General features: G+C 32.7%; 4 protein-coding genes across 4 annotated transcripts; all 4 read right to left on the bottom strand.

Moving 5' to 3' along the window:
- Positions 1-1,179: 1,179 nt before the first annotated feature.
- LOC144555884 (ARM repeat superfamily protein) lies at positions 1,180-2,803 on the bottom strand. Its single transcript, XM_078304320.1, has one exon. The coding sequence runs from the start codon at positions 2,670-2,672 to the stop codon at positions 1,353-1,355; it is 1,320 nt and encodes a 439-aa protein (XP_078160446.1). The 5' UTR covers positions 2,673-2,803; the 3' UTR covers positions 1,180-1,352.
- Positions 2,804-12,226: 9,423 nt separating this feature from the next.
- On the bottom strand, positions 12,227-13,886 carry LOC144555638 (anthranilate synthase beta subunit 1, chloroplastic-like). The gene is made up of 4 exons (XM_078304036.1): positions 13,853-13,886; positions 13,641-13,740; positions 12,495-12,591; positions 12,227-12,340 (listed from the first exon to the last, which is right to left on the bottom strand). The coding sequence occupies exons 1-4, from the start codon at positions 13,884-13,886 to the stop codon at positions 12,227-12,229; spliced, it is 345 nt and encodes a 114-aa protein (XP_078160162.1).
- LOC144555876 (anthranilate synthase beta subunit 2, chloroplastic-like) lies at positions 13,871-16,100 on the bottom strand. The gene is made up of 4 exons (XM_078304315.1): positions 15,904-16,100; positions 15,638-15,801; positions 14,191-14,261; positions 13,871-14,084 (listed from the first exon to the last, which is right to left on the bottom strand). The coding sequence occupies exons 1-4, from the start codon at positions 15,986-15,988 to the stop codon at positions 14,015-14,017; spliced, it is 390 nt and encodes a 129-aa protein (XP_078160441.1). The 5' UTR covers positions 15,989-16,100; the 3' UTR covers positions 13,871-14,014.
- A 5,258-nt stretch (positions 16,101-21,358) lies between these two features.
- On the bottom strand, positions 21,359-23,898 carry LOC144555637 (argininosuccinate lyase, chloroplastic-like). Its single transcript, XM_078304035.1, is given in 7 exon segments — positions 21,359-21,615; positions 22,124-22,288; positions 22,608-22,714; positions 22,717-22,898; positions 23,100-23,248; positions 23,350-23,466; positions 23,887-23,898. Coding segments are annotated over 7 exon segments (960 nt in total). The 3' UTR covers positions 21,359-21,387.
- Positions 23,899-25,708: the final 1,810 nt, after the last annotated feature.

The following is a 25,708-nucleotide window of genomic DNA, read 5'->3' as shown; positions in this document are numbered from 1 at the left end:
TTGAATTTTTTTTCTAGTTAATCATATAATCACTACTAGAGAAAAATACTTCACTATCGGTTGAATTGTATTTTGTCATCGGGTTTCGAACCATTGCTTATCACCCCGATGGAAAATGTACACACATATACCATTGGCTCAAACCGATGGCGTTCAGTTCCAACGCAATCAGTTGAAAATTAGAGACCGATGGGAGTAATAATTTTCGGTTGTTAAATAAGCCGGATAATGTAGAAACATCATCAGATCTACTTTGGTAATGAACCAATAACGATCCTACATACGGTGTTTGATATTTGACACCATTGATCCTTTGATGCCATCTCCTGTGTTGTTCAACTGATGGTAGAAGTCACTTGCACCATCTATTTTATGCATTGGCATTTGATAGATCTCTTGATTATTTTAATTATGTCATCTATTGCTAATTAATTTTGAGCCGTTGAATTTGTCTTTCTTTTCTTGTCAATTTCTTTACCAATTTGGTGTCAGTCTCGAACAATTCGTTTTCTTTCAAAGTTGGAATTAAGGTAATTTTCTAACTGACAAAAGAAATATAATATTTTTGAAGTCAAACATATATGTCTAGTAGGTCTTGTTGTTAAAATGTGGATCTTATGATCTTCATGCATGAATAATGTAGCTACGCTCCAATTAAGTAAATTACAATCAATATTGTTCTGTGAAGTAAAATGAAAATTTTGAAGTATCTAATGGATCTATTTAACAAGAACGAAAAAAAGTATACTTGCATTTATGAAACATCTATATAATATTTTTAAAAATATTAATCGTACTAGCAAAAAGAATTAAGATTGTAAATGCCTTCTTAATCTTTTAGATATGATGTGCATTAAATTAATATCGTATCCTCATACATTAACTCAGAATTTTAGTTAAGATCTGAATTGTCCGATCTAAATCTGCACTAATATTAAAGATTTCCTTGCGTTAGGCGTGAACCGGATTGGACCGAATTCTAATCGGACAGTCGGCAAATTAACTCAAATGGTACGTTAATGTACAGGATATGGATTCCATCAAATTTCAGTCAATTTGAATTCAACCCATCGTTAATTCACAAAGTAATTAAAAATTTACCTTTAAAAATTCTAAATTATTTAATACAATGCTGAACGAATTTTAAATTAGTCCAAAAATAATAATAGAGAAAACTCCTATGATATAATTTTTTATTTGAAAAAAAAAATTGAAGTATCGAATGGATATACTAAGTAATTTGTTAAATTAACACTAAAACTACCCTTTAATTTACTTTGTACAAACTTAGTTCAACACATTGATCCAAAAAAGAAATTCAAAATTTTAAATTTTCTGTATAATTCTCTCCACTAATCAAAAGATCTCTTCAACCCCTTAAAATCTACCGTTTCAATGCACTCAGCGCTTCCTCTTGACCCATTTAACATCTTGAGCAACTCGCTTGCTCTCTCCTTTGTAACTCCATTGCAGCCGACTTGCAACAAAAGCAGCAATTTCTGGAATGCACCTACTTGAACTGCCTCTATGATGCAATTCATCATCTTGCATCCTTTGCAAATCCTCCAAAGAGCCGAGACCGAGAACTCAGTCGCCATGTCAGATATTCTCAGCATCTTTTTCACAAGCACCGGCACCGTAAGAGCATGCTCGCATCCCCTCTCACTTCCCTTCTCGCATTGAAATAACCCCTCTAGCACTGCTAATGCCTTCTCGCACACACTTCTGTCACAATCGACTAAGGTGTCAAGTAACAATGAAACCAGACCCAAACTGACAAACCGTGATGCGGCCCGTTCATTTGACAAAATGAGGTAAAAGATTGTGACAAGGGAAGCTTTTGTTGCCAGAGGAGAGAGAGGCTTCTCCACAAGCATTGTTAGAGCCTCGGCTAACCCATTTGTTTTTGACATAGATTCTAGGTTTGCACTATCCAAAGTAGATGCAACTTCTCTCAACACTAGAATTGTACTGAGCCTCCCCGATAAATCGCCATATTTTAAAATCAACACCATCGATTTTAAGGAACCAGTAGATATTAGCCACCTTTTGGCTTCAATGTTTAGAGGGAAGAAAACAACCAGTGAAGATAAAATCTTCTCCAAATCTCCCAATGCGTTTGAGCTCTCAGAAGATTCACCTGCCAATTGGCTAAACGCCCCCGATAGCGTACACGCTGCACCAGCAGCTGCTAAACATCTCCTGTCGCGCTCACTCTCTTTTCCAATTTCCTTCAGCTTCATCGCCAAATTGCCGCACCTGTAGCTGTCGCCTCTTCGGCTAGCCAAAGAAACCTGTGACAAGATCTCTGAGACTTCTAATGGGGAAATTGGGATACGAGGAGTCGAGATTCTCTCTACTCCTAGAGAACGGTTCTCGACGCACCACAGTTGGATCAGTTTCCTTGTTGAGTGGTTGGGTATGAGTTCATGGATGTCGATTGGCTGACCGGTTACTGGACAGTTGAGATTCCCTCGCTCGAGCCATGCCTCGATGCTCTTTCTATCATAGGTGATGCCTGTTGAGGCCGTCACTGGGTCGTGCATTAAATCAAGCGAAATTGGACACCGGAAATGATCCGGTACCAACGGTTCTACACCAGGGTCCTCGAGTTGGATTCTCTTGATTGCCGGAATCGGACCGGGTCTCTTGCCTCTAGATAGAGATGCCATCTTGTAAGCGTTTAAATGTTTAGTTTAACTAATGCTTTTCTTGTTCTATTTGCAGGAATATTGGAGTTTCTGTTGGGGATGTGATGAGAGGAAGTGAGAGGTAAATTGATTTATATAGATTGTGGTGTTTAGAAAAAGAGAGTAAGAGAGAGGAATGGTGTGTTGAATGGGGCGGTGGGGAGCAAAGCGTTTGTAGGCGGGGGAGAAGAGTGGTTCAGAGGGAAGACTTGGGAGATTTGAATGTTGACCGTTGAAAGTTTGAATGTTAAGCCGCGGAAGTAAACCGGTATTAGGTTTTAAGGTATTTAATCTTGACTTGACATGTTCAGCGTTTTGACCCTCTAGTATATGTTATATCTGTACGTAGCAGAGTTACCTACGAAATATTTTAATATAATATTAGGTGCATGGTCTTTGACAACAATTAAAAAGTGCTGTTATTGTGATATTAAAAATATACTGGCTGCATTTTTTTTTAAATTGATTTTTATGATAATTATGAACTGACATTAAATAAATAATTAATGTAGTATCTCAATTCAGACACACAGATATATATATGAGGAGGGATTAAGTTACAACAATTTTTGAGTTATAACAAATTTCTATAACTATTTTCTACATTTTCAAAATTTAAATTTTCGATCCAAACCGTTCAACATGATCTCCACAATAAAATGTGCTTCCAAATCAAATTTTACATTTTTTGGAATTTTTTTACTATTTATTAAGATGGGTACAAAATTCAATGGTCTGAATTTGACTAGTTTTTGTACCCATCTTAATAAATAGTAAAAAAATTTCAAAAAATGTAAAATTTGGTCTCCAAGCACATTTTATTGTAGAGATCACATCTAACGGTTTAGATCGACGATTTGGAGTTTGAAAATATAGAAAATGATTGTGGTATATATATATATATATAGAGTATGGCTAAATTGCTACTAGTAGCACTTTGACCTAAGTGCTTACGAGATCAAATTTTAGTATTTGATGCTCAAACAACAAATCCAAACCGTTAGATGTTCAATCTATATTAAAATGTGCTTGGAGACCAAATTTTACATTTTTTAGAATTTCTTTACTATTTATTAAGTTGGTTTGAAAACCGTTGTTTTTATTAAATTTCTAAAGCATTGAAAAACAACGGTTTTCAAACAAACTTAATAAATAGTAAAAAAAAATTTAAAAATGTAAAATTTGGTCTCCAAGCAAATTTTAATATAGATTGAAATCTAACGATTCGAATTTGTTGTTTGAATATCAAATACTAAAATTTGACTCTGTAAGCACTAGAAGTGTTCGTATCCATATTACATCAATTCGTAGTTTGACTAAAACTTAATGTAAGAACTAGAAGTGTTCGTATCCATATTACATCAATTTAGTAATGTCGCTTTACCTCCATATACGGCAACGGTAATCAGTTACAAGAGTATTTGTACGAAATTACAAATTGAAGGGATTTAAATGCAAAGTATTATAATCAGTTATTAACGAACGGGGAGAAAGGATCCCCGACCGAACTGGCCGTGCTGACGACTTTTTAGTTCCAAACGCGTCGGTGCGGGTTTCTGATCTTATATTTGACCCTTCTCCAGTTATTAGAGCACTAATTATGTCCATTTCAAAACGTGGAGCGGCGTTTACGTCGAGATGGAAGCGTCAGATAGTTCTGCCGACGCGTCTGCATATTTCTTTACACTGGAGATAAAGAGTCGCCGTTGGATTCAAGTTTGATGCAGGTCCTTCCGTTCTCATGGGATACCTGCGCAACGTCTACAACAAGGCAGTTCCATGTTTTATTATAAAAATAATAATAATAAATTAGTAGGCGACAAAATAAGATCTGATTAAGGCTACGGTGCTACGGTTCAATATTCGAATTTTTAAAATTCTAATAATCGATCCGAACTGTTCATCTTATTCTCCATATTAATATGTGTTTGGATACCAAATTTTACTTTTTTTTTAGATAGGTAGAAAATCACTTGATCTAAAAAATTATGTACCATTCAAATATTTAATTTTCTACCTATCTAAAAAAGTAGTAAAAAAATTTCAAAAAATATAAAATTTGGTCTCCAAACACATATTAATATGGAGAACAAGATGAACGGTTCGGATCGACCGTTAGAATTTTGAAAACTCGAATATTGAACCGTAGCACCGTAGCTCTCTATATAACCCATAGCACCGTAGCCTTACTCATAACATCTAGTTTTGTCAATTTTGAGCGAATGACAGGAACGTTATATAATTATATATTGCCGTCTCAAGAAAAATATTTGACTTCAAGCGAGAATATATATAATATGAACATGTTGAAGCTAGAGCAATAAATATTGGTAAAGAACGTACGGGAACATTGCTAAAATATATATATATATATATATATTCCTAAAGAAGTGAACATTGCTCTTCAAGTAGCTAGCACCATATCTTAATTCTTTTGATTAACGTGGAATGTTGATTAGATTATAATAGTTTGATCATTTTTGAGTTGCTAAATTTATTCCATGCATTTCCAAATTCAAACGATTTGACAAGTAATTTTGAAAAGTAGATATAGAGAATTATTCTGTTAGGACTGTTGATTTTTCTCCTTGAAGTTTTTTTTTTTATTGATTCCAATCAGGTGAGTAAAAGTGGAGATTTATTTTTAATTTTTGGATACAGATACGGACCAGATATCAGCCGGATACGAATACAGATACAAATCAAATTAAATATTTATTAAAATAATATAAAAAAAATATTGAAGTTCATAATATTTATCTAATTACACTGGTAAATAACATATTTTTTTCATAATATATATTAATATACACACACATATACATATACATATACATATACATATACATATACATATACATATACATATACATATACATACATATACCTACATACATATATGTATATGTATATACAAACATCTATGTATATACAAATATGTATATGCATATACAAGCATCTATGTATATACATATGTGTGTGTGTGTTTATATATAGAGGAAGGCTACGGTGTCATTCAGATATTTGTTTTTCTACCTATCTAAAATATAGTAAAAAAATTCTAAAAAATATAAAATTTGGTTTGCAAGTACATATTCATATGGAGATCATGTTGAACGGTTCGGATCGACCGTTAGGATTTTGAAAACTCGAATATTGAGCCGTTGCATAGAGGCCCTCTATGCAACCCATAGCACCGTAGCCTTACTCTTATATATATATATATATATATATATATATATATATATATATATATAGAGAGAGAGAGAGAGAGAGAGAGAGAGAGAGAGAGAGAGTAAGGCTCTGATCGGAACAATAATGAATAAAAATTGAGTTCAATTCAAAAGAAATGAGATGAAAAGAGAAGATTATGAATTGAAGTTTCGTGATCGAAAACTTTAAAGTGAAGAAGAGAATTCAGTGTTGATCTTCTTAAAACTAACCTTCAAATTCATCTAATTTACTGATTATGCCATTATACAGTAAAAATTAGGGCTGGAAAAAAAAGAACGGAGAAAGAAGAAATCAACACTTCTATTGAATAAACTCAACTCTCGCTAAGAAAACGAAGAAGAAGATAACTTGATCGGCACTTTGATTGATCGTTGAATTTGTTGGGTCACTGTCTCGACATCTGACGGCAACACAAAGGGAAGAAAGGGGCAGAGAGGAGCTTTCACCAGCGACAATCTATTTCTCGCCAAATCTCTTGCTTTGGGGTCGGATTTCAGCTTGCGATTTCAACCCTCTCAAATCGCGTAGAATGAACTCAACTCTCATTCATTGCCCTCTTCCGATCAGCGAATTTCTTTCAAATCCGATTCCGAATCGCGTTTCGTGAAAGAATAGAGGTTTCCGATCAGAGGGTAAGGCTACCATACATTGCAATGCGTAGACATTTTTGTAAATTGGACTATAAATCATCGGATTCAAAGCCCAAATAACCGATACAAACCATTCATCTTGTTCTTCATATTAATATGTGTTTGGAGACCAAATTTTATATTTTTTGGAAAGTTTTTACTATATTTTTATATTTATTGAAAATCGCTGTTTTTTATGGTCCAGATTTGTCTGAAAAACATTGATTTTCAATAAATCAAAAAATAGTAAAAAAATTCCAAAAAAATGTAAAATTTGGTCTCCAAACACATATTAATATGGAGAACAAGATGAATGGTTTGGATCAATTATTTGGACTTTGAATTTGATGATTTATAGTCCAATGTACAAAAATGTCTATGCATTGCAATGTATGGTAGCCTTACTCGACATACACATGTATGACATATAATGTATGACATATAATGTATATGTATATGTATATGTATATGTATATGTATATGTATATGTATATGTATATGTATATGTATATGTATATGTATATGTATATGTATATGTATATGTATATGTATATGTATATGTATATGTATATGTATATGTATATGTATATGTATATGTATATGTATATGTATATGTATATGTATATGTATATGTATATGTATATGTATATGTATATGTATATGTATATGTATATGTATATGTATATGTATATGTATATGTATATGTATATGTATATGTATATGTATATGTATATGTATATGTATATGTATATGTATATGTATATGTATATGTATATGTATATGTATATGTATATGTATATGTATATGTATATGTATATGTATATGTATATGTATATGTATATGTATATGTATATGTATATGTATATGTATATGTATATGTATATGTATATGTATATGTATATGTATATGTATATGTATATGTATATGTATATGTATATGTATATGTATATGTATATGTATATGTATATGTATATGTATATGTATATGTATATGTATATGTATATGTATATGTATATGTATATGTATATGTATATGTATATGTATATGTATATGTATATGTATATGTATATGTATATGTATATGTATATGTATATGTATATGTATATGTATATGTATATGTATATGTATATGTATATGTATATGTATATGTATATGTATATGTATATGTATATGTATATGTATATGTATATGTATATGTATATGCATATGCATATGCATATGGATGTATATGGAGTAAGGCTACCATACATTGCAATGTATGGGCATCTTTGTGCATTGGATTATAAATCACCGAATTCAAAGTTCAAACAGCCAATCCAAGCCGTTCAACTTGTTCTCCATATTAATATGTGCTTGGAGACCAAATTTTATATTTTTTTGGAATTTTTTACTATTTATTAAGCCACTTTGAAAATTGTTGATCCAACTGTAACAGTAAAATCAAAAGGCACCGTTGGATCAGCGATTTTCAAAGTGGCTTAATAAATAGTAAAAAAAATTAAAAAAAATGTAAAATTTGGTCTCCAAGCACATATTAATATGGAGAACAAGATGAATGGTTTGAATCGGTTATTTGAACTTTGAATCCGATGATTTATAGTCCAATTTACAAAAATACCTATGCATTACAATGTATGGTAGCTTTACTCCATGTGTATGTATCTGTGTGTGTGTGTGCGCGCGCGTGCGCGTGTGTATACATACATACATACATACATACATACACACCTTATCAAATACGATACGGGTCAATTAAACAGTTACAATGGTATCATTGACACCTCTAATGTGGACCCTCAGCCTCTTATCTCGTTAGGACGAACCTGGTTTAAACTACTATGATTGTCGAGATCAGAAAATATATTATGGAAATGCTAATCATTGTCGATTTTGCCTAAAGTTTCACTAATGTTGACAAAGACGTTTACAAATGTATTATGTACAAATTTAAAATTATTGTAAAGTTACTGTGTGCTATGCTCACTAAGAGGTGTATGAATTTAAAATTAGTGTAAAGCTAGTGTGTGAAACTCACAGGGTGGGTTGGTGAGCACTACTTTAAAATCTATTATATTGACTTCAAATGACGAATTCAAACTGTTGAATTGATCTACTTCATGAATAATGTGTTATATGCATATGGATATGTATATGTAAGCATATGTATGTATCTTCATATGTGTATGTATGTATATGCATATGTGTATGTGTATGCATATGTGTATGTGTATGTGTATGTGTATGTATGTGTATGTGTGTGTAGTATGGTTAAATTGCTACCGGTAGCACTTCGACCTAAGTGCTTACAGGGTCATATTTTTGTATTTGATGTTCAAACAACAAATTTAAACCGTTAGATGTTCAATCTATATTAAAATGTGCTTGGAGACCAAATTTTACATTTTTTTAAATTTTTTTATTATTAAGATGGTTTGAAAATCACTGTTTTTATTAAAATTCTGCACCATTAAAAAACAGCGATTCAAACCATCTTAATAAATAGTAAAAAAAATTCCAAAAATTATAAAATTTGGTCTCCAAGCACATTTTAATATAGATTGAACATCTAACGGTTTGGATTTGTTGTTTGAACATCAAATACAAAGATATGACCCCGTAAGCACTTAGATCGAAGTGCTACCGGTAGCAATTTAGCCATACTTTATGTACATGTACATATACATGTACATGTACATGTACATATACATGTACATGTATATGTATATATGTATATATATGTAATTATGTATACATGTTTATTTGGATACGAATAATTGAAACGTAAAACAAGATCAGTATCCATATCCAACAGATATTTAAGTATCGGATATTCACATCTTATTTTTCGAATATTATCCATACCGTTTTCACCCCTTGGTCATTGCGTTGTCTTTTTAATTATATATCAAAAAAAATAATAATGCGGTACGTATTGAATATTAGTATCACATTTAATCAAAACAGATTTTCTTGAAAACAAGAAAAAAAATCTACGTGGATAATATTTTCGTCATTAAGAGCTAATTCTTAGAAGAAGAAAAAGGCAATAAAAAGTGACATACGAAGATAAAATTATAAATCCGCCGATTTTACAATCAATTTTCCTCTTTTTTCAGAAAATTAGGGTCAAGAATTTGATTCATTGATGCAGTTGCAATGAGTTTTTGTAACATGGGATTAATCATTTTTTATTTATTTTCCAATTAGGGAGAAAACAAATATATACAAATATGTTAGCGATGAATTTAATAGGGCTAAAGCTGGTGAGAGGGTTTAGAGAAACTCAACTTATATATTATGTACGGAGTAAATATAAAAATGAGTGAGACAATATGTATATTATGGATCAATCTGTACAATAAATTTATATTTTTATTTACAAAGTTTAAACAGTCGATCCAATTGTACGTTAAACATTATTTATATGTGAAAACGTAATTGAAGATCAAATTTTATTTTATTTTAAGATCTTTTTACTATTTTTTAAATGAGTAGAAAATCACTGTGATTTTCAAATCAAGTGATTTTCTACCTATTTAAAAAATAGTAATTTTTTTAAAATATAAAACGTTTATGCAAATACATTTTCATAAGAGATCATGTTAAAAAGTATACATCGATTATTTAGATTTTTAAAATAAATATATAAATTCATAACACATGCTGCTTTATAATATACATGTTATCATAGCCTCAATTTATAAAAATTATAATATTTGAAAAGTTGGCATAGTTTGTCTTCATGTTGGAAGAAAGAAAGGAATAACCTAACTGCGTGTCTTGGTGTACCAACCGATGCATGGGATCTCATATAAAATTCTCTGGATTTGTCAAGCAACTCCGAATATACTCCCTCATTTTAATATTTTTAATCCAACGATACCTACGAGGCTACGATACCATAGTTTCGAACAGGTATGGTGACATTTTATTTTTAAAATCGTATGCACTACCCGTTCCTTTTTACAATTAAAAATCCTATGGAAAATCCATTGCATTACCTAACAATTTCAAGCTTATATTTGAACTAGGATAACTCCTTAGACTTTACACCTAAGTAAATAATATTTATTTTAAAATAAATTAATTTTTATAATAATATTGTTTATAATAAAATTACACAGTCAAATATATTTAAAATACTTAATCTATAAAATAAAAAATAATATAATTAGCCGCATGGAAGCTACTACAGAAAAATACAAATATATGTTGAGAATGTGGCCCAAAAGTTTTGAAATTTTATTATCTTTTTTTTAAGTATATGATTTGTTGCAATTGAAATCATTTGATTTGAAATGTTGTACATGCATAATAATATGTCCAACAAAATATTTACTATTTGTTGTTTCTTTTAAATAAAAATAAGGCATCTTTAAACTTAAATATCTATTAAAAATATTTCAATAAAATTTTAAGCATACAACTTATCAGAGACATTGCCTAAAATAAATAAAAAAATGGCTCTCTATTTTTATTTTTTATTTTTAGTTACTATTAAATTTAGAAACATATTCAGAGCATTTTGGAAGCCACTCAATCCGAACTCCTACACTAGGAACCATTGAAGGTTTTTTCACCATGATGATAGGTTATCAGATAATAAAACCGTGCTTGAAGTCAGAATATCGATTATGGTCCTCGGTGTTGTAGAGAAGGACCCATAACAGACATGAGAGAGGGGGAGAGGGACCAACACAGATGCTACTGTATTTTATTACAAGGGGTAGTTGATAGTTAGTTACAAAGCTTCAGCGTTTAAATTTTGTTTTTTGGTTTTGCTTTTAGAATACTTGATTGAGACTCTGTCCTTGCAGGATGTAAGGTTGTAATTATTTTTTCTTATATTAATACAAATTGTTGGTGAGCAATTGCTCACTGACCCTCAAAAAAAAGAGGTCAGACTATCGATACAACCAATCAAAGGATGAACTGTTCCTTTCTTGTGCCAAGACCCCTTCCCGACTCAACTGTTCCGATGGCCTCTAGCGCCACTGTTCCACCACCATACCCTCCTCTCACGACTGCTACCGCCACCTCTGACAACAGCCCCGCCTCCTCTTACGGTCCCCGTTTAGCCTATTGCGCACATTAATTTGAATATGGAGAGGTTCTTTAATTCTTCAAATCGGGCTGGGCAAGGTGCAGACCAGGAATGCCCATTAGCTGATTTTAATTTCTTGCAAGGCCTTAATGTTATAGCCCAAAACCCCCATAACTCGTCCCAGCCCAATACTAATACCCTTGCTGAAAACCACCACCGGGGAAAAGGAGGGGGGGGGGGGGGGGGGGGGGCGGGTTTGGTTTTGAGATTCAAATTGTTAGTCCGGCTAAGTCCTAAAGCCGAAGATGGCCCAGTACCAATCTCACAAGACATGGATTTGGTTGTGGATCAGCCCGGTACAACCAAGAAATAAAGAATAGCTCAATAGTACAAAAAGAAAAGGATTAGTTCATATGGTTTCTCTAAATTCAAGCAAGTTCTAATTAAAAAGGTAACACTTTCAATTAATTCTGTCTTTTTTTAAACAAAAAAGAGAAAGAAACCCAGACCTATAAAAAATCACCAACACCCAGATAAGAAAAAAAAAAAAACATATGTTAAGAAAGGTAACTTTTCTGGACCCCCAAAGACTTGAGCTGTTCAACTACCTCTGACCCCCAAGGCAAAACTTAATTTTCATTTTCCGGAGGTTTCAACTGGAGCTGTTTCACAAAATTCATGAAATTAAGAACAATCTTCTTGCCTTCTTCTGTGATAATGCTCTCTGGGTGGAACTGAACTCCCTGAACCAATTGAGTTTATAAACATTACTATTACGTTTCAAAAACAAAACAAAAAAAATCAAGAGCGTCCCAGCAATGTTCTAATGGATCATAAACAAAAGTTCTACATGCATATCAGGATATGTTTGTATTTCCGGTGCTGTGCCGCCATTACCAGTCCATCTTCACTCCATGCTGTTATCTCCAGAGCATCATGAGGAAAAGTCTCATATTCTATTACAAGGCTGTGATATCTCCCAGCTTTGAAAGGACTACACAAAACCAAATTAGTATGTCAATTTTAGTGTAATTGGCAACCAAGTTTTATTCCATGGTTCCAATACCAATTGATCTTGTCTGATACTAAATCAGTACTGGGCCTCAATCAATAGTATGGATAATCTGTATATACATTTTTTTTTCATTGGTTGGATTAGGATTATTCAGAGATCTTGTGGATCATTGGAGCTTAACTAATAGTCTACAATTACCATAGGATAGCTTACATAATTGCACCAGAACATGTAGCATGAATCAGCCAGTACTGCAATCCAAGGTTAACACTTAGAAATAACCAAGGAAAAAACACTTTCTAATATTTCAGATAATCTTCAACGGATATATAGCAATTTAAAAATTTATAACATAAATAATACTTCAACTTGATACTAATGTCAGTTGACCGGTCCAAAGAAAAATCTGCTTATCCAGTCAATTAAATGTGAGTTGACCAAAAAGTCAATTTAGATACCGAAATTATTATTATATTTTTAAATATATTCCAAATTGGAAGTAGCCAGTGCTATCTGTACTTTTAAAATTGGTAAGGATGTCAATATTGCGAACGTCCCAGTTCCTTCAGTGCCAGGCCTCTCCAATAGCAACATTCCTTTTACTCTTTTTATGATTATTTTGGGTAACGAGATATAACACATGCAATACTATAAACTAAATGAATATATTATTTCCTATTAGTTTCATTAGCACAGGACAAACAATAAATTAGGTTAGGTTGACAAAAATATAAAAGTAAATACATGTGGCTCTAAGGGCTACTATAAAAACAAAAAATAAATGCATGCAGTCTCTCATTTCAGTTCTGTTTCTGGAATGCTTTCATTTAAAAAACATTCAAAAGGTTTGGAGGAAGGGCTGGGACGTATCTTCGGGATCTGATGCGGTTAAATACTGGGACCCTCATGGTGTTGACAGCATAACCCATTTTCTAAACTTCAGACACCTATTGGTTACTCTTAAAAATCAGAAATTTGAATTATCTCAAAGGGAGCTTAAGAGTAATATCAGAAAGCTATTGGCTCACTTTGTTAACCCTTGAAACAAGCTATGTTCCATCTTCTCGTCATAAGTTACAAGTGAACCTTTACCATGTACCACTCCAGTAGGAGCACGCACAATTTTTCCTGTAATTCACAAAGAAGGCAATGCCATACATAATATAAACTTTTCCTTATGGAAACAATACAAGCCTGACGGTACTCATGTTATAGTATATTCTAAGAAAGAAACAATTACCTCCAAAGGCTTCTCCTATACACTGCAAACCCATGCAAACCCCAAATATGGGTATTGTGGGCCCAAGTTCCAAAATTGTCTGGAGTGAAATACCTGAATCTCTAGGTGACCTGAATTTTAAAAGAGTACTAATAACTACAAACCTACCATATATAATTATATTCAATGATCAACATCGCTGGAAGAACATTTACCAGGCCCGGGTGAGATCAGTATCCCCATGGGCTCCATTCTAAAATTGATTGTTAAAAAAAAAAAAATTGAGGTCAGATTTTCCATACAGCAAATCAATATTTTTTGGAAATTTTACATGTGAAAATTAGGTCATATCATTATACCTTCTTATATCTTCCACGGTCAATTCGTCGTTTCGGTAAACCTCAAAATTTGTTCCTAACTCTCCCATGTACTTTGGACATGCCAAAAGATATCATGAATAAAAATAATACTCAGATTTAATTAATGCTGAGGTACTACCCAGTACCTGATGCTGGGTGCAGTAAGGGAAAAGGCTCGTGTGTGAACTTGTATTTCTAAGCCTGATAATTAAATACTTTACTTGCTTGCATTTAACTAAAATAACTCAATTAAGGTAGAGCAGTTACTAATTCTGTATGGGTATACACAAAAAGTTACCATATCAGTAAAACGTAGAAACTACCACACTAAAACGAGCTATATTCATGAGTTCCAAAGTTTTGGGCCTTTTGATCTTTCTGATCGGACGGACAAAATTCCAATACCTCGAATCGGTCAGTAGCTGAGGTAGCAACAGGTCACCAAAAATTTGCAAAGGGTAGTTTTGTCCTTTTACATTTAAAATATCATTCCGAATCGTGGACATTTTGAAATAGATTCAGTCTCCTTCCGCGCGCTCAAATATAGAAGGGGTTGTGTTTCTAACATGGTCAAGTGGTCATATCTGGTGCGCCTCGAGACATCGCATCTCTTTTCTTTGTTCTAACCTTTTGAAACAAAGCTCTAAACTGATTCAGTCAAAGGTCTTCAGTCACAATTACACAATTGCAGCTTCCTTTCGGCGGCAGCAGAGACTTAAGTATCATTTTCCCACCATCAAAACTCTAACCGCAATCACCTGCGATGTAGCTATGGACGAGCGAGTAGAGGGTATTTCAGGTGAATGCAAGGAGAGATGAAAAACTGGAGCTAAATTTAATTATGGATTTCACGGTGCTCGTTTAATTTTTTTTGTTGAGCATGAGATGAGAGTCAAAGCACTCCAACTCATCCCCAGTGTGAGCAGTGGATTTTTAACCCGCAACCTCTCATACTTAGGGCAATGTAAATGTTTAATTAGTTAATTTATTTCTTAATTTTTTTTTCCTTTGTTTTAGTTTATTTTTATTTGATATTTTGTTTTGTCAAGATGAGAGAGGGAATGACAAAAATGAAACTATTCCTATTAATTATTCAACCTCCTCTTATTCTAAGAATCTGCAAAGAGAAAAAAATGATGCCATGCATGTTAATTGAGAGTTTGAGACCGTGTTCCAATATCTTCTACAAAAGTCCGACTGGCTGGCAGTAAGATGGAGTTCTAATTGTACCCTTTAATTTAAAAAACATAATAGACATGAGATCTCAAGCAAGCGTTTATCTACCAAAACAACTTTCTTCAGATGTAAATATATTAGCATAAGCATATGTCATATGCTGACATGCTGACATGCACAGAATTATCAAATCAATCATCCAAAAACTTGAGCATATCAACAGTACAAACCAGTCAGCGGGCTATAATTAGACCTAGACTAATAAATGTACCTGGCACAGATTGTAGGTGAAGCTATCATAGTTATCAATAACAATTATGGGCTTCTCATCGTTTTTGACCTCTGTCCGCACTCTTCCATTTGGAAGAGCGGTTGACAGAGAAGCTGTCACATGATGGATTCGCTGAATAGCAACAATTCGACTCTTCAAAGATCCTTAATCGACGCAAAAATTCAAATATAAATAAACAAATTAAGAAACAAAAATAAACAAGAAATTCCATCAAAAAACAAGGAACCGAATAATAAGATTCTTACTCGAATTAGGAAAAGGCGAGGTGGTGGTGACAGAGAGAGCACTGGCTTTGAGTTGCGACGCAGCATAGGAGAGAGAGGCCGCCATTTCTGAGCTTGATGGAGATTCTTCTGGGCCCTAGTGCTCCAGTGAATTTATACAACGAGGGCCAAGGTGGTTTACGCTATGATTTTCTAAATTATTTTAGATTTATCTGAATTATGTATTGAAACTTGAAATCTTGTGTAACGGGTCAAGTCGTGATAGTAGATAGCCCGCTAGACGGAATTTTGTATTTAAAATTTAATAGCAGTTCATGATCAGGACAGAAATGCAACCATCAAGAATCCGAATTCATCAGAATTCACTACACTCTATTTCCACCTTAAACCGGATTAATCTAAATTCTGATTTAATGGTCTGGATCTAAACAGAAATATTCTGTCACCTTAGAGAATATGGACTCCCAGATAGAGAAAGAAATACATGACACATCATAATTTGATCATGTGACGTGATTAATATTTTTTCACATGACGTGACATGACATGATCAAAATAATGACGAATAGTCACATCACGCGAATGATCACGCCGTGATGACACGTTACGTGCATGATATGACTTGGATGTAAATTAGTCACGTGATTTTTCTTTTATATATTTTAATTGAAATCGTTGAAAATTTTAAAAAATATATCAAAAAATTATAAAAATGGTAAAATAAGTAAATAATGTTGCAATTTTTTTTAAGAAAGGTTATTAGATATTTGACATTACTTTAAAAAATTCAAATTACAAATATTTATTAGACTAAACTAGAGAAAATAAAAAGAAGCATTACATGAGTACCGGTATCACTAAACCTACATAAAAAAGAAACATGAATACTCTCTGTGTATCAAAAGAAGTTGAAAATTAATTAGAAAAAACTGAATACTCTATGTTTTATATCATGACATGACTGGTTTGCGTAACCTGACATAACGTGTAATATTCGCTCGAATGCAGTCACATCACGCGAATCACGTTACGTAATCGATACACATGACGTGATGTGACGTGATGTGACGTAGCGTGACATAACTGATCACGCGCAAATTTCCTTCTCTACTCTCAAGCATCACGAGTAAGTTCTCATGATTGAGTCGGATGTTGTTTGTTTGAACTAATTTCCTATTTAATATCTACTTTTTTTTATTTTCTTTCTTATTAACCTACAGGATTAATTATATATATATATTTAACGAGTCATTTTATTCCCTTATTATTTATAGCGGTAGTACTCTGCCCTAGCAATAGGCTAGCTGCTAGCATGCCTCGAGGACTTTCTCCTGGGCCAGTAGAGCGGATTTTTTTCATAAATCATAATTAATAAAACGTTTTTTACGGAACTAATATGATTGATTTTTTTTTTTTATTTAAATATATTTATTTTCCAGACCGTGGGGTTCCCACGGTATCATTTTTTTTTTTTTATAAAACATAATTTTTTTTAATTTTTTGTATTAAAATATTAGAAATGTTGAATATATTTCTTTGAAAATAGATGAAATATAATATAATTTGATTTATTAGAAAGACTACAATAAATAACCCGGATCGATATTTTTCAGGTCGGATTTTTCGCGGCTGTAAGAAAAATTAATATATTTGTTTATGTGTTATTAGAAAAAAATAAAAATGCTTAGATTCTGAGTCATTGATACCGGTTCAAAAGTCACTTCTAGGTAATCCAGAAAATATTGTGATCCTTCTAGGATATTTAATTTATAAAAAGTTATATCTATTTTGAGAATTCTTTTTTAATAACAATCATTAAATAACTTAAAAGTTTTTGTTTTTTTCAAAAATAGATACAACTTTTCATAAATTAAATGTACTAGAAGGATCACAATATTTTCTGAATTACCTAGAAGTGACTTTTGAACCGGGATCAATAACTCAGAATCTAAGCATTTTTATTTTTTTCTAATAACACATAAACAAATATATTAATTTTTTTTACAGCCGCGAAAAATCCGACCTGAAAAATATTGATCCGGGTTATTTATTGCAGTCTTTCTAATAAATCAAATTATATTATATTTCATCTATTTTCAAAGAAATATATTCAACATTTCTAATATTTTAATACAAAAAATTAAAAAAAATTCTGTTTTATAAAAAAAAAAAAATGAGACCGTGGAACCCCACGGTCTGGAAAAAAAATATATTTAAAAAAAAATAAAAAAATAAAAAGTTGGTTCTTATAGTTTTTAAAAAAAAAAAATTAATCATATTGGTTCCTAAAAAACGTTTTATTAATTATGATTTATGAAAAAAAAACCCAGTAGAGCTCAGCTAACGTCGGACTGATGAGCCTAATTAATGCCCATCAGTTGCACCTAGTCAACGTCACCTGATGAGTCTGACTCACATTTAAACTAAATATTTAATGAGTCATTTTTTTCCCTTATTATTTATAGCGGTAGCACTCTGCCCCTAGCAATAGACTAGCATGCCTCGAGGAATTTCTCCCGAGCCAGTAGAGCTCAGCTAACGTCGGACTGATGAGCCTAATTAACGCCCATCAGTTGCACCTAGTCAACGTCAACCTGATGAGTCTGACTCACATTTAAACTAAATATTTTGAGGTGCTAGGTGATATAGATAGAGCGAAAAAAAATAAAGAAGACGGAGAAGAAAATAAGAGTATTATTGAGAATAATAAATTTAAATTATACATTCACTACGGATAACTATTTTTCTTGTAGGCAAATGAGAAAAAAAAAAAAGATTAGATATAATAAAGAATAAAAGTGTAAATAAGAAATTAAAAAGTTCTTAGATACATGAAAATTTTATTTTATTTGCTTAGGCCAGAATCGTTCCAACTTCCAACTACCTGAATCTATTGGATTTTGAATCATTGGACAGCTAATAATACATGCAATCAGCAAATGGACATTTATGAGCGTCAGGATTAATGCATGAGGGAGCTACTGACTTTCTTTAAAATGGGTAACGAGGCAATGTTTTGTAGTCAACAAAATAAAAACGAGGCATTATTTCCATCTTTGTTGTGAATTACTAATAATTATTCAAGGGCAATTGTCAAAAATCGCTCAAGCGCTCACGTAAAATTTTGATGTCTCACATACACAAATTTGTACATAATTTTTCGTTACCTATGGATTTTTCTCAAAAAAAAAAAATATCACTAAAATTTTATTAATAGTTAATTCTTTACAGCACAATAAAAATCATGTGCACAAATTTTACAGAGTACGTCAAACATGAAAGGTACGATTATAATTAGGAGTGTTTATCGAATCCAGTTTAATTAGTTTTAATCCCCTTCTGCCGAAAAGAGAATGCATCATTCTTGAAATTAACGATGTTGCTGCTAGGTTTTCCCTTCTTCACAGATCCAAAAAAAATGTTTTAAACTAAATTGAGAGAGTTTAATTAGATCAAAAGATTTGGTTTTTTTTTGTTAATAGATTGGTTTTGTTCATTTTTATAACTGAATTAATTAATTGTTTGATTCAGTTTAAAAACTTTAAAATCGATTAGACCAAACCGAAACAAAAAGAGGAGCATATTTTTTTTTAAAACCTAACTAATTATGAACATATTCTTTCTTCTTGAGTATGAAAATCACTAATTCTAAATTCAATTTTATAAATAATCTTTGAGCCTATAAAATATTCAAAAATTAACAAAAATTGTTTAATCTTTTTATTAATTTTCTTATTTCGATTCAACCGAACGTATCGAAATTTAGTTCAGTTTTATTTCGGTTGTTAAATTTATTTCTATCAGTTCGGTTGTATTTTTAAAAAACGGATAAAATTTTGATTTGCATATTTTATTTCGGTTGGAACCGAATCAATGAACACCTCTAATTTAATTATACACTGGTAATTACTACTGAGCGCAGCGCAGAAAACGCAAATTGCAGAGATAGAAAAGTAAAGATAACCCTGATTTAGGGCCTGTTCGGCTGCACCGTGAAAATCACTGTTCATGTGGAAAAATGAAAATTCACTCAGATTGAATTTTTTTTTCCCACGTGAACAGTAATTTTCAGTTCAAAATTTTTCATTCCCGTACTCATTCCTATTCCCACTGGTGCAACTGAACAGGCCTTAATATCTATAAATCAGGGTTATAAAATATATATAGGTTGTGTTGTTTGTTAGTGATGATAGCGTTGTCTATTCGCTACTTTTTTCTTCTGGTGCCTCTCCTCTCCTCTATTCTGTGATTCTTGTCTTTTCCTCCCTCACTAACTCCTCTCTCCTATCCTCTAATGCTCCCTCTGCTTATCTCCCCAATATGCTCCCTATCTTCCCCTCCCTTAACCATTTTCTTTACTACCACCTTTGCTTACTGCTATTTCTAATCACTCAACCCTTCTCCTTTGCTTACTGCTATTTTTAATCACTCAGCCCCTCTCCCTCTAATGTCTCCCACCTAGCTACCACACTTCTCCCAACAAGGACAGACCTAACTCCCCTGTGGTAAAACCAGTGTTCTAAATAGTTAACTATAGCAGTTGTGAACCTATAAAGCTAAGCTACGAGGTAAAATTGCGCTAATCGAGCTACAGCCGTTATAGCGCGTAGCGGCAATAGCGGTCCGCTATGCTACATGGGCTTATGATTTTGCAATTTTAATGAGCCTTAATATCCAGATGAGCTTTTTTTACTTTATCAAGCTATATCAATATAATGGAACATGTACGGGCTATACCACTATATCAATTAAATTTTGTATTATGCATTATTGTTGGGTTTTTTAAAAATGAAAAATTAAAACAATGCTTAGATTCGTTTCGTCTTCTTGTTTTTGAGCTGTTGGCTAGAAAAAATAGCGTAAAAAACATTAGAGGTAAGACCGGCATTGTGAGTTTCTGTCTTGTCCGTGAGAAATTAAACTTCAATATGAATATTATAACTTCTTAATTAATTTGGTTTTTTTTCGATGAGACATGTTTACTATTAGTAGAAATATAAAATATAAATTTTAAAATAAAAAACACTATTTATAATAGCTTTTGCTATAGCTGCGCTATTCACTAAAGCTTTTTTTTTTGTCTCTCCACTACGTTGCTATAAACGCTATTTAGAACCTTGGGTAAAACCAGAGCTACCTAAACAAGATCCAGACCGGTATCAAACGGTATTAGGTTACAGAGGAGACAATATAATAAAAGATAGACTGAGAAGCCAGGATATTTTCGCACAATAGATGTATAAGAATTCCCCCTTTAGGGGCATATATTAGCACAAAATTGTTATATCTTCTTCAATTGTCACACACAAAATATTGTGCGAGCGTTCAATATTCGCCTTCAGTAAAATCTGTCTTTTTCTGTGATGGCAAGACATGAAGTATAATCCCAGTGCACGACCCAGAGACGAGAAACATATCTTTGCTCATTCCCTTTCCAAAGCCAAATTTTACACACAAAGGAAAATAGAGATAAAAATATTCTTTGGAAACCGGTTTATGACTTACTCAAGAGTTGGTGATTTCCAACTTGGAGCACCAAAACTGGAGCTGCTTCTACACCTCAGCTGAACCAGTAGAGCCATAAGAAGTGAACTTATTTACGGCATTTTCTACTTCTAAGAAATCATAAACATCCTTCTCAAAAATTGAATTAATGCCCCATAAATCATCAAGCGACAAATCTGAGAGCTGGCATTTCTTTGCTACCTCATGAGAAGTCCTAAACGGCATTCCCTGGCAAAATGAAAATTGCAAGAAAAAATGTTCAGAGCAAAAGAAAATCAATTAAAACATGCAATGGAAGTAGAAAAGACAGCACTGAATTGCCTTTCAAATATCAGACATTATTAGTCGGTTAAAAAGGAATTTTTGCGCAGGAGAGCAGCATGTTATTGAATTTATAAACACCAAGCATTCCTCACCTTCGCAACCATCATCCAAATACTTTCAAATTACTTGAAAATAATATGCAAAACTATATAAGCTTAGTGGAAAGATTCAACAGCTTAAAATTGGCAACTCCGTGGCTAACCTTGTAAGTGTCGTTTAAACTAAATTAAGGTCAGTATGAACAAATTTAGTTGACTTCACAAGAGTAGTTAAAAAGCTTAGATTTTTCCCTTTTTTATTATAAATTGTTACTTGTGAATATGTCTAGTGGGCACAATTAGCAAGATCATAATTAATTACAGCTGTGCACTAAACTACAAAATGAATCATAAAAAAAAGGCAAGAGATTTACTTTCTTTACAAGATAATCGGCAAGTGTAGTTGCATCCAGATAACCAGCCGGTAGAGAAGAGCGAATTCTCTCATGGTTAAAAGTAATATTAGCAGCAAACACACTTGTCACCTCAAGCATTCTTATTATTGCCTTAACACTGTCGAATAACGGCTCCTTATCTTCCTGTAGAGAAAATAAAAAAAATTATACAGATAAAGGAACAGCAAACCAAACAAACTCGGGGCACTTGATCTCTTTCTTTGAGCACAAAAACTGGCCCATTAGCTTCCAATTCAGTTCATTTAGTGTTACATTAGCTCCATAAATAATGGTCCGAACTTAGACGTAAGAGCTTGACGAGATTGTATCAAAACACTACTGCTGACTTGTCTCCATCCAATGGGGTCAACATTATTTCCCTTCCTACTAGATAAAACATAAAGTTTAAGAGTCACTAGAATTATCACATTGCTCTTTAACAACTCTTATGACAGAGAATTACCTGAAGATCGCGATTATAGGCACTAGGAAGCCCTTTGCAGAGAACCAAAAGGCTAACAAGGTCACCTATAGCCCTAGCTGATTTGCCTCTAACAAGCTCCATTGGTCTGGGTTTTTCTTCTGGGGCATTATACTACTACCAGTTGAAACCGAGTCACTAGGTGCTATAAAACTGAATTCCTCTGATGCCCACAAAACCCACTCTTCACCAAGACGGGACAGATGGACAGCTGTGATAGAATTGGCTGATAGAAGCTCCAAGATAAAATCACGATCGGAAACTGCATCAATACTACAATGCAAATAGATTTCCAAATTAAGCTTCAATTCTAAGAACATTATTTTAAGCTGGAATTTTACTCAGAAGGCAAACTTAACATTTCTAAAATTTTGGTAAACCTAACATAATGCCCCTGAAATAAGATCATTATGGTGGCTTCATATGAAATTGACTACATTCAAAAGAGGTACAATTATAGAGAAATGTGTGTACCTGTTTTTGAGAGGAGCGGTGAAGGCTAACTCTTGGGACGTCATAAGACGGTCAATAGGAAGGCCAGTCCCACCCAAAGCACAAGCACCCAAAGGACAAAAATTTAGCGTCTCCTTGCAATCGATTAACCTCCCAGCATCCCGTTGTAGCTACAAACATGAGTTTGCAATTTCTCAATTCAAGTGTTATTTTGCAAACTTTTTGAAAGAAAAAACATGAAATATAAGGGAAAATATGAAAAATTATTAACCTGTTCAACATAGGATAGGAGAAGATATTGCAAGAGAATGGGCTGAGCTCTTTGCAAATGTGTATAGCCCGGAATAATTAATCCATCATTTCTCAGAGCCAATAACACCAATTGTACCTATTAAAAATCATTGAAACCTTGTCAGAACAAAATTCAGGATAAACAAATTGTTGAAGATTTTCAAAATAAATAGGTGTATTTTGTTTTTGAAATCAATATTAGTGATGAGCATTTGAGACTTGTGTGGCTGTCACAAACATAGCACATGAATGATTGCAAAGTTTTGTATAAATATTATGTCACATTTGACTTAGCTTGGTTATCCTTGATTTGTGACATAAATGGAGAAGAGAAACTTTTAACAAGTAATGGAACTCTCCATTTGCATTTCAAATGGAGATGAGAATTAAGCTGTTAATGAGCAAAATCGGCTGTCAGTATGGCAAAGATAAGCAGGTAAGTGGCATTGGCTCATTTGTTCCTTGGATTGCAAGGATGATTACCGGCCTATTAATGGCGGTATAAAAGGCTACTAACATGCAGCCTCATGGTCCGTAATACACGCAATTCATTCAGGATTTCGTAGTTTCTTAAATCAAACTATACAAGTCTCTCTTGTTTCTTGTTAATTTTCTACCATATCCACTTGTTACAAGTTGCTGCAGAAATTTGTGCAGCAAGTATCTAAAATTTGTGCAGAAATTTGTGCACCAAGAACTTTCATTTTAAATTATTTTTTAATACAATTTACTGTTTTTGAAAACTCTTCAGGAGTTCTAATGATATTTGGATCATCATCATAAACTGCAATAATAACAAATTGATTTTCATATCTTTTTCTGAAAAATATATATACAAATTGTATCATTTTTACATTCATGTTTGAAAAAATATTCACTGGAATTTGGCCCAACTTTGCACCTCTGGTTAACATATCAAAACACCTTCAAAAATCATGAAAATTTACCGACATGCATTCTTGACTTCATAGAACAAGACTGTGAAGTTTCATATAAAATCTCAAAACAGATCGTGAGATATCTGCTCTCAACAATTGCCCGAACTGCTGAAGGAGTGCTTCTGAGCCCAACTTTGCACCTCTGATTAACATATCAAAGCACCTTCAAAAATCATAAAAATTTACCGACATGCATTTTTTACTTCATAAAACAAGACTGTGAAGTTTCATACAAAATCTCAAAGTAGATCGTGAAATATCTCAGAGGTGTAAAGTTGGGCTCAGAAGCACTCCTTCAGCAGTTCGGACAATTGTTGAGAGCCGATATCTCACGATCTGTTCTGAGATTTTGTATGAAACTTCACAGTCTTATTCTATAAAGTCAAGAATGCATGTCGGTAAAATTTCATGATTTTTGAAGGTTTTTTGATATGTTAATCAGAGGTGCAAAGTTGGGCTCAGAAACACTCCTTCAGCAGTTCGGGCAATTGTTGAGAGCCGATATCTCACGATCTGTTTTGAGATTTTGTATGAAACTTCACAGTCTTGTTCTATGAAGTTGCATGTCGGTAAATTTTTATGATTTTTGAAGGTGTTTTGATATGTTAATCAGAGGTGCAAAGTTGGGCTCAGAAGCACTCCTTCAGCAGTTCGGGCAATTGTTGAGAGCAGATATCTCACGATCTGTTTTGAGATTTTATATGAAACTTCACAGTCTTGTTCTATGAAGTCAAGAATGCATGTCGGTAAATTTTCATGATTTTTGAAGGTGTTTTGATATGTTAACCAGAGGTGCAAAGTTGGGCCAAAAAAACGATATTTTATTTCTCCAAACTCTAAAAAAATAAAAAAAATCCGAGCCGCGGAAAATATCCGCGCCCGGAATAAAAAATTCTTTTGGAGCGCGAATTTTTTCCGCGGCCTGGAATAAAAATTCTGGGTCGCGGAAAAAATCCACAATTTGAGTATTTTTAAAATTTCATTTCAAATCTGGTTATTTTTATTAAATTAATTTTTTTAATGGGTATTTTAAAAAAAATCGGCCAGAAAGGCAGGAACAAAAACTTTGGAGTTTAGATTGGTAATTTTCTTCCCGATCAAACTTTGGCCGATTTTTTTATAAATATTCAAAGAAATAATTAAATTTTAAAAAATAACCAAAGTTGGGCAGGATTTCGAAATCTATCCAAACCGGAAAAAAAATTCCTGTAATTCAGTCTAAAACCAGAAAAAAATTTCCAGTAGAATTCCAAAACTATCGACTTAAAAAAAAAGAAACCGTAAAAAAAATTTCCGGTTTCAATATTTTTTTTCTTTTTTCAGATTTTTTTTATTTAAATAGAAATATTTATAATTTATTTATTTTTTGTATTGAAATATTAGAAATATTTAATATATTTC

The sequence above is a fragment of the Carex rostrata genome, chromosome 6, assembly GCF_964058835.1.
Source record: "Carex rostrata chromosome 6, lpCarRost1.2, whole genome shotgun sequence".
NCBI classification, from domain to species: domain Eukaryota; kingdom Viridiplantae; phylum Streptophyta; class Magnoliopsida; order Poales; family Cyperaceae; genus Carex; species Carex rostrata.
The sequence above is the reverse complement of the archived record's forward strand: the minus strand, read 5'-3'. Positions and strand labels throughout refer to the sequence as shown.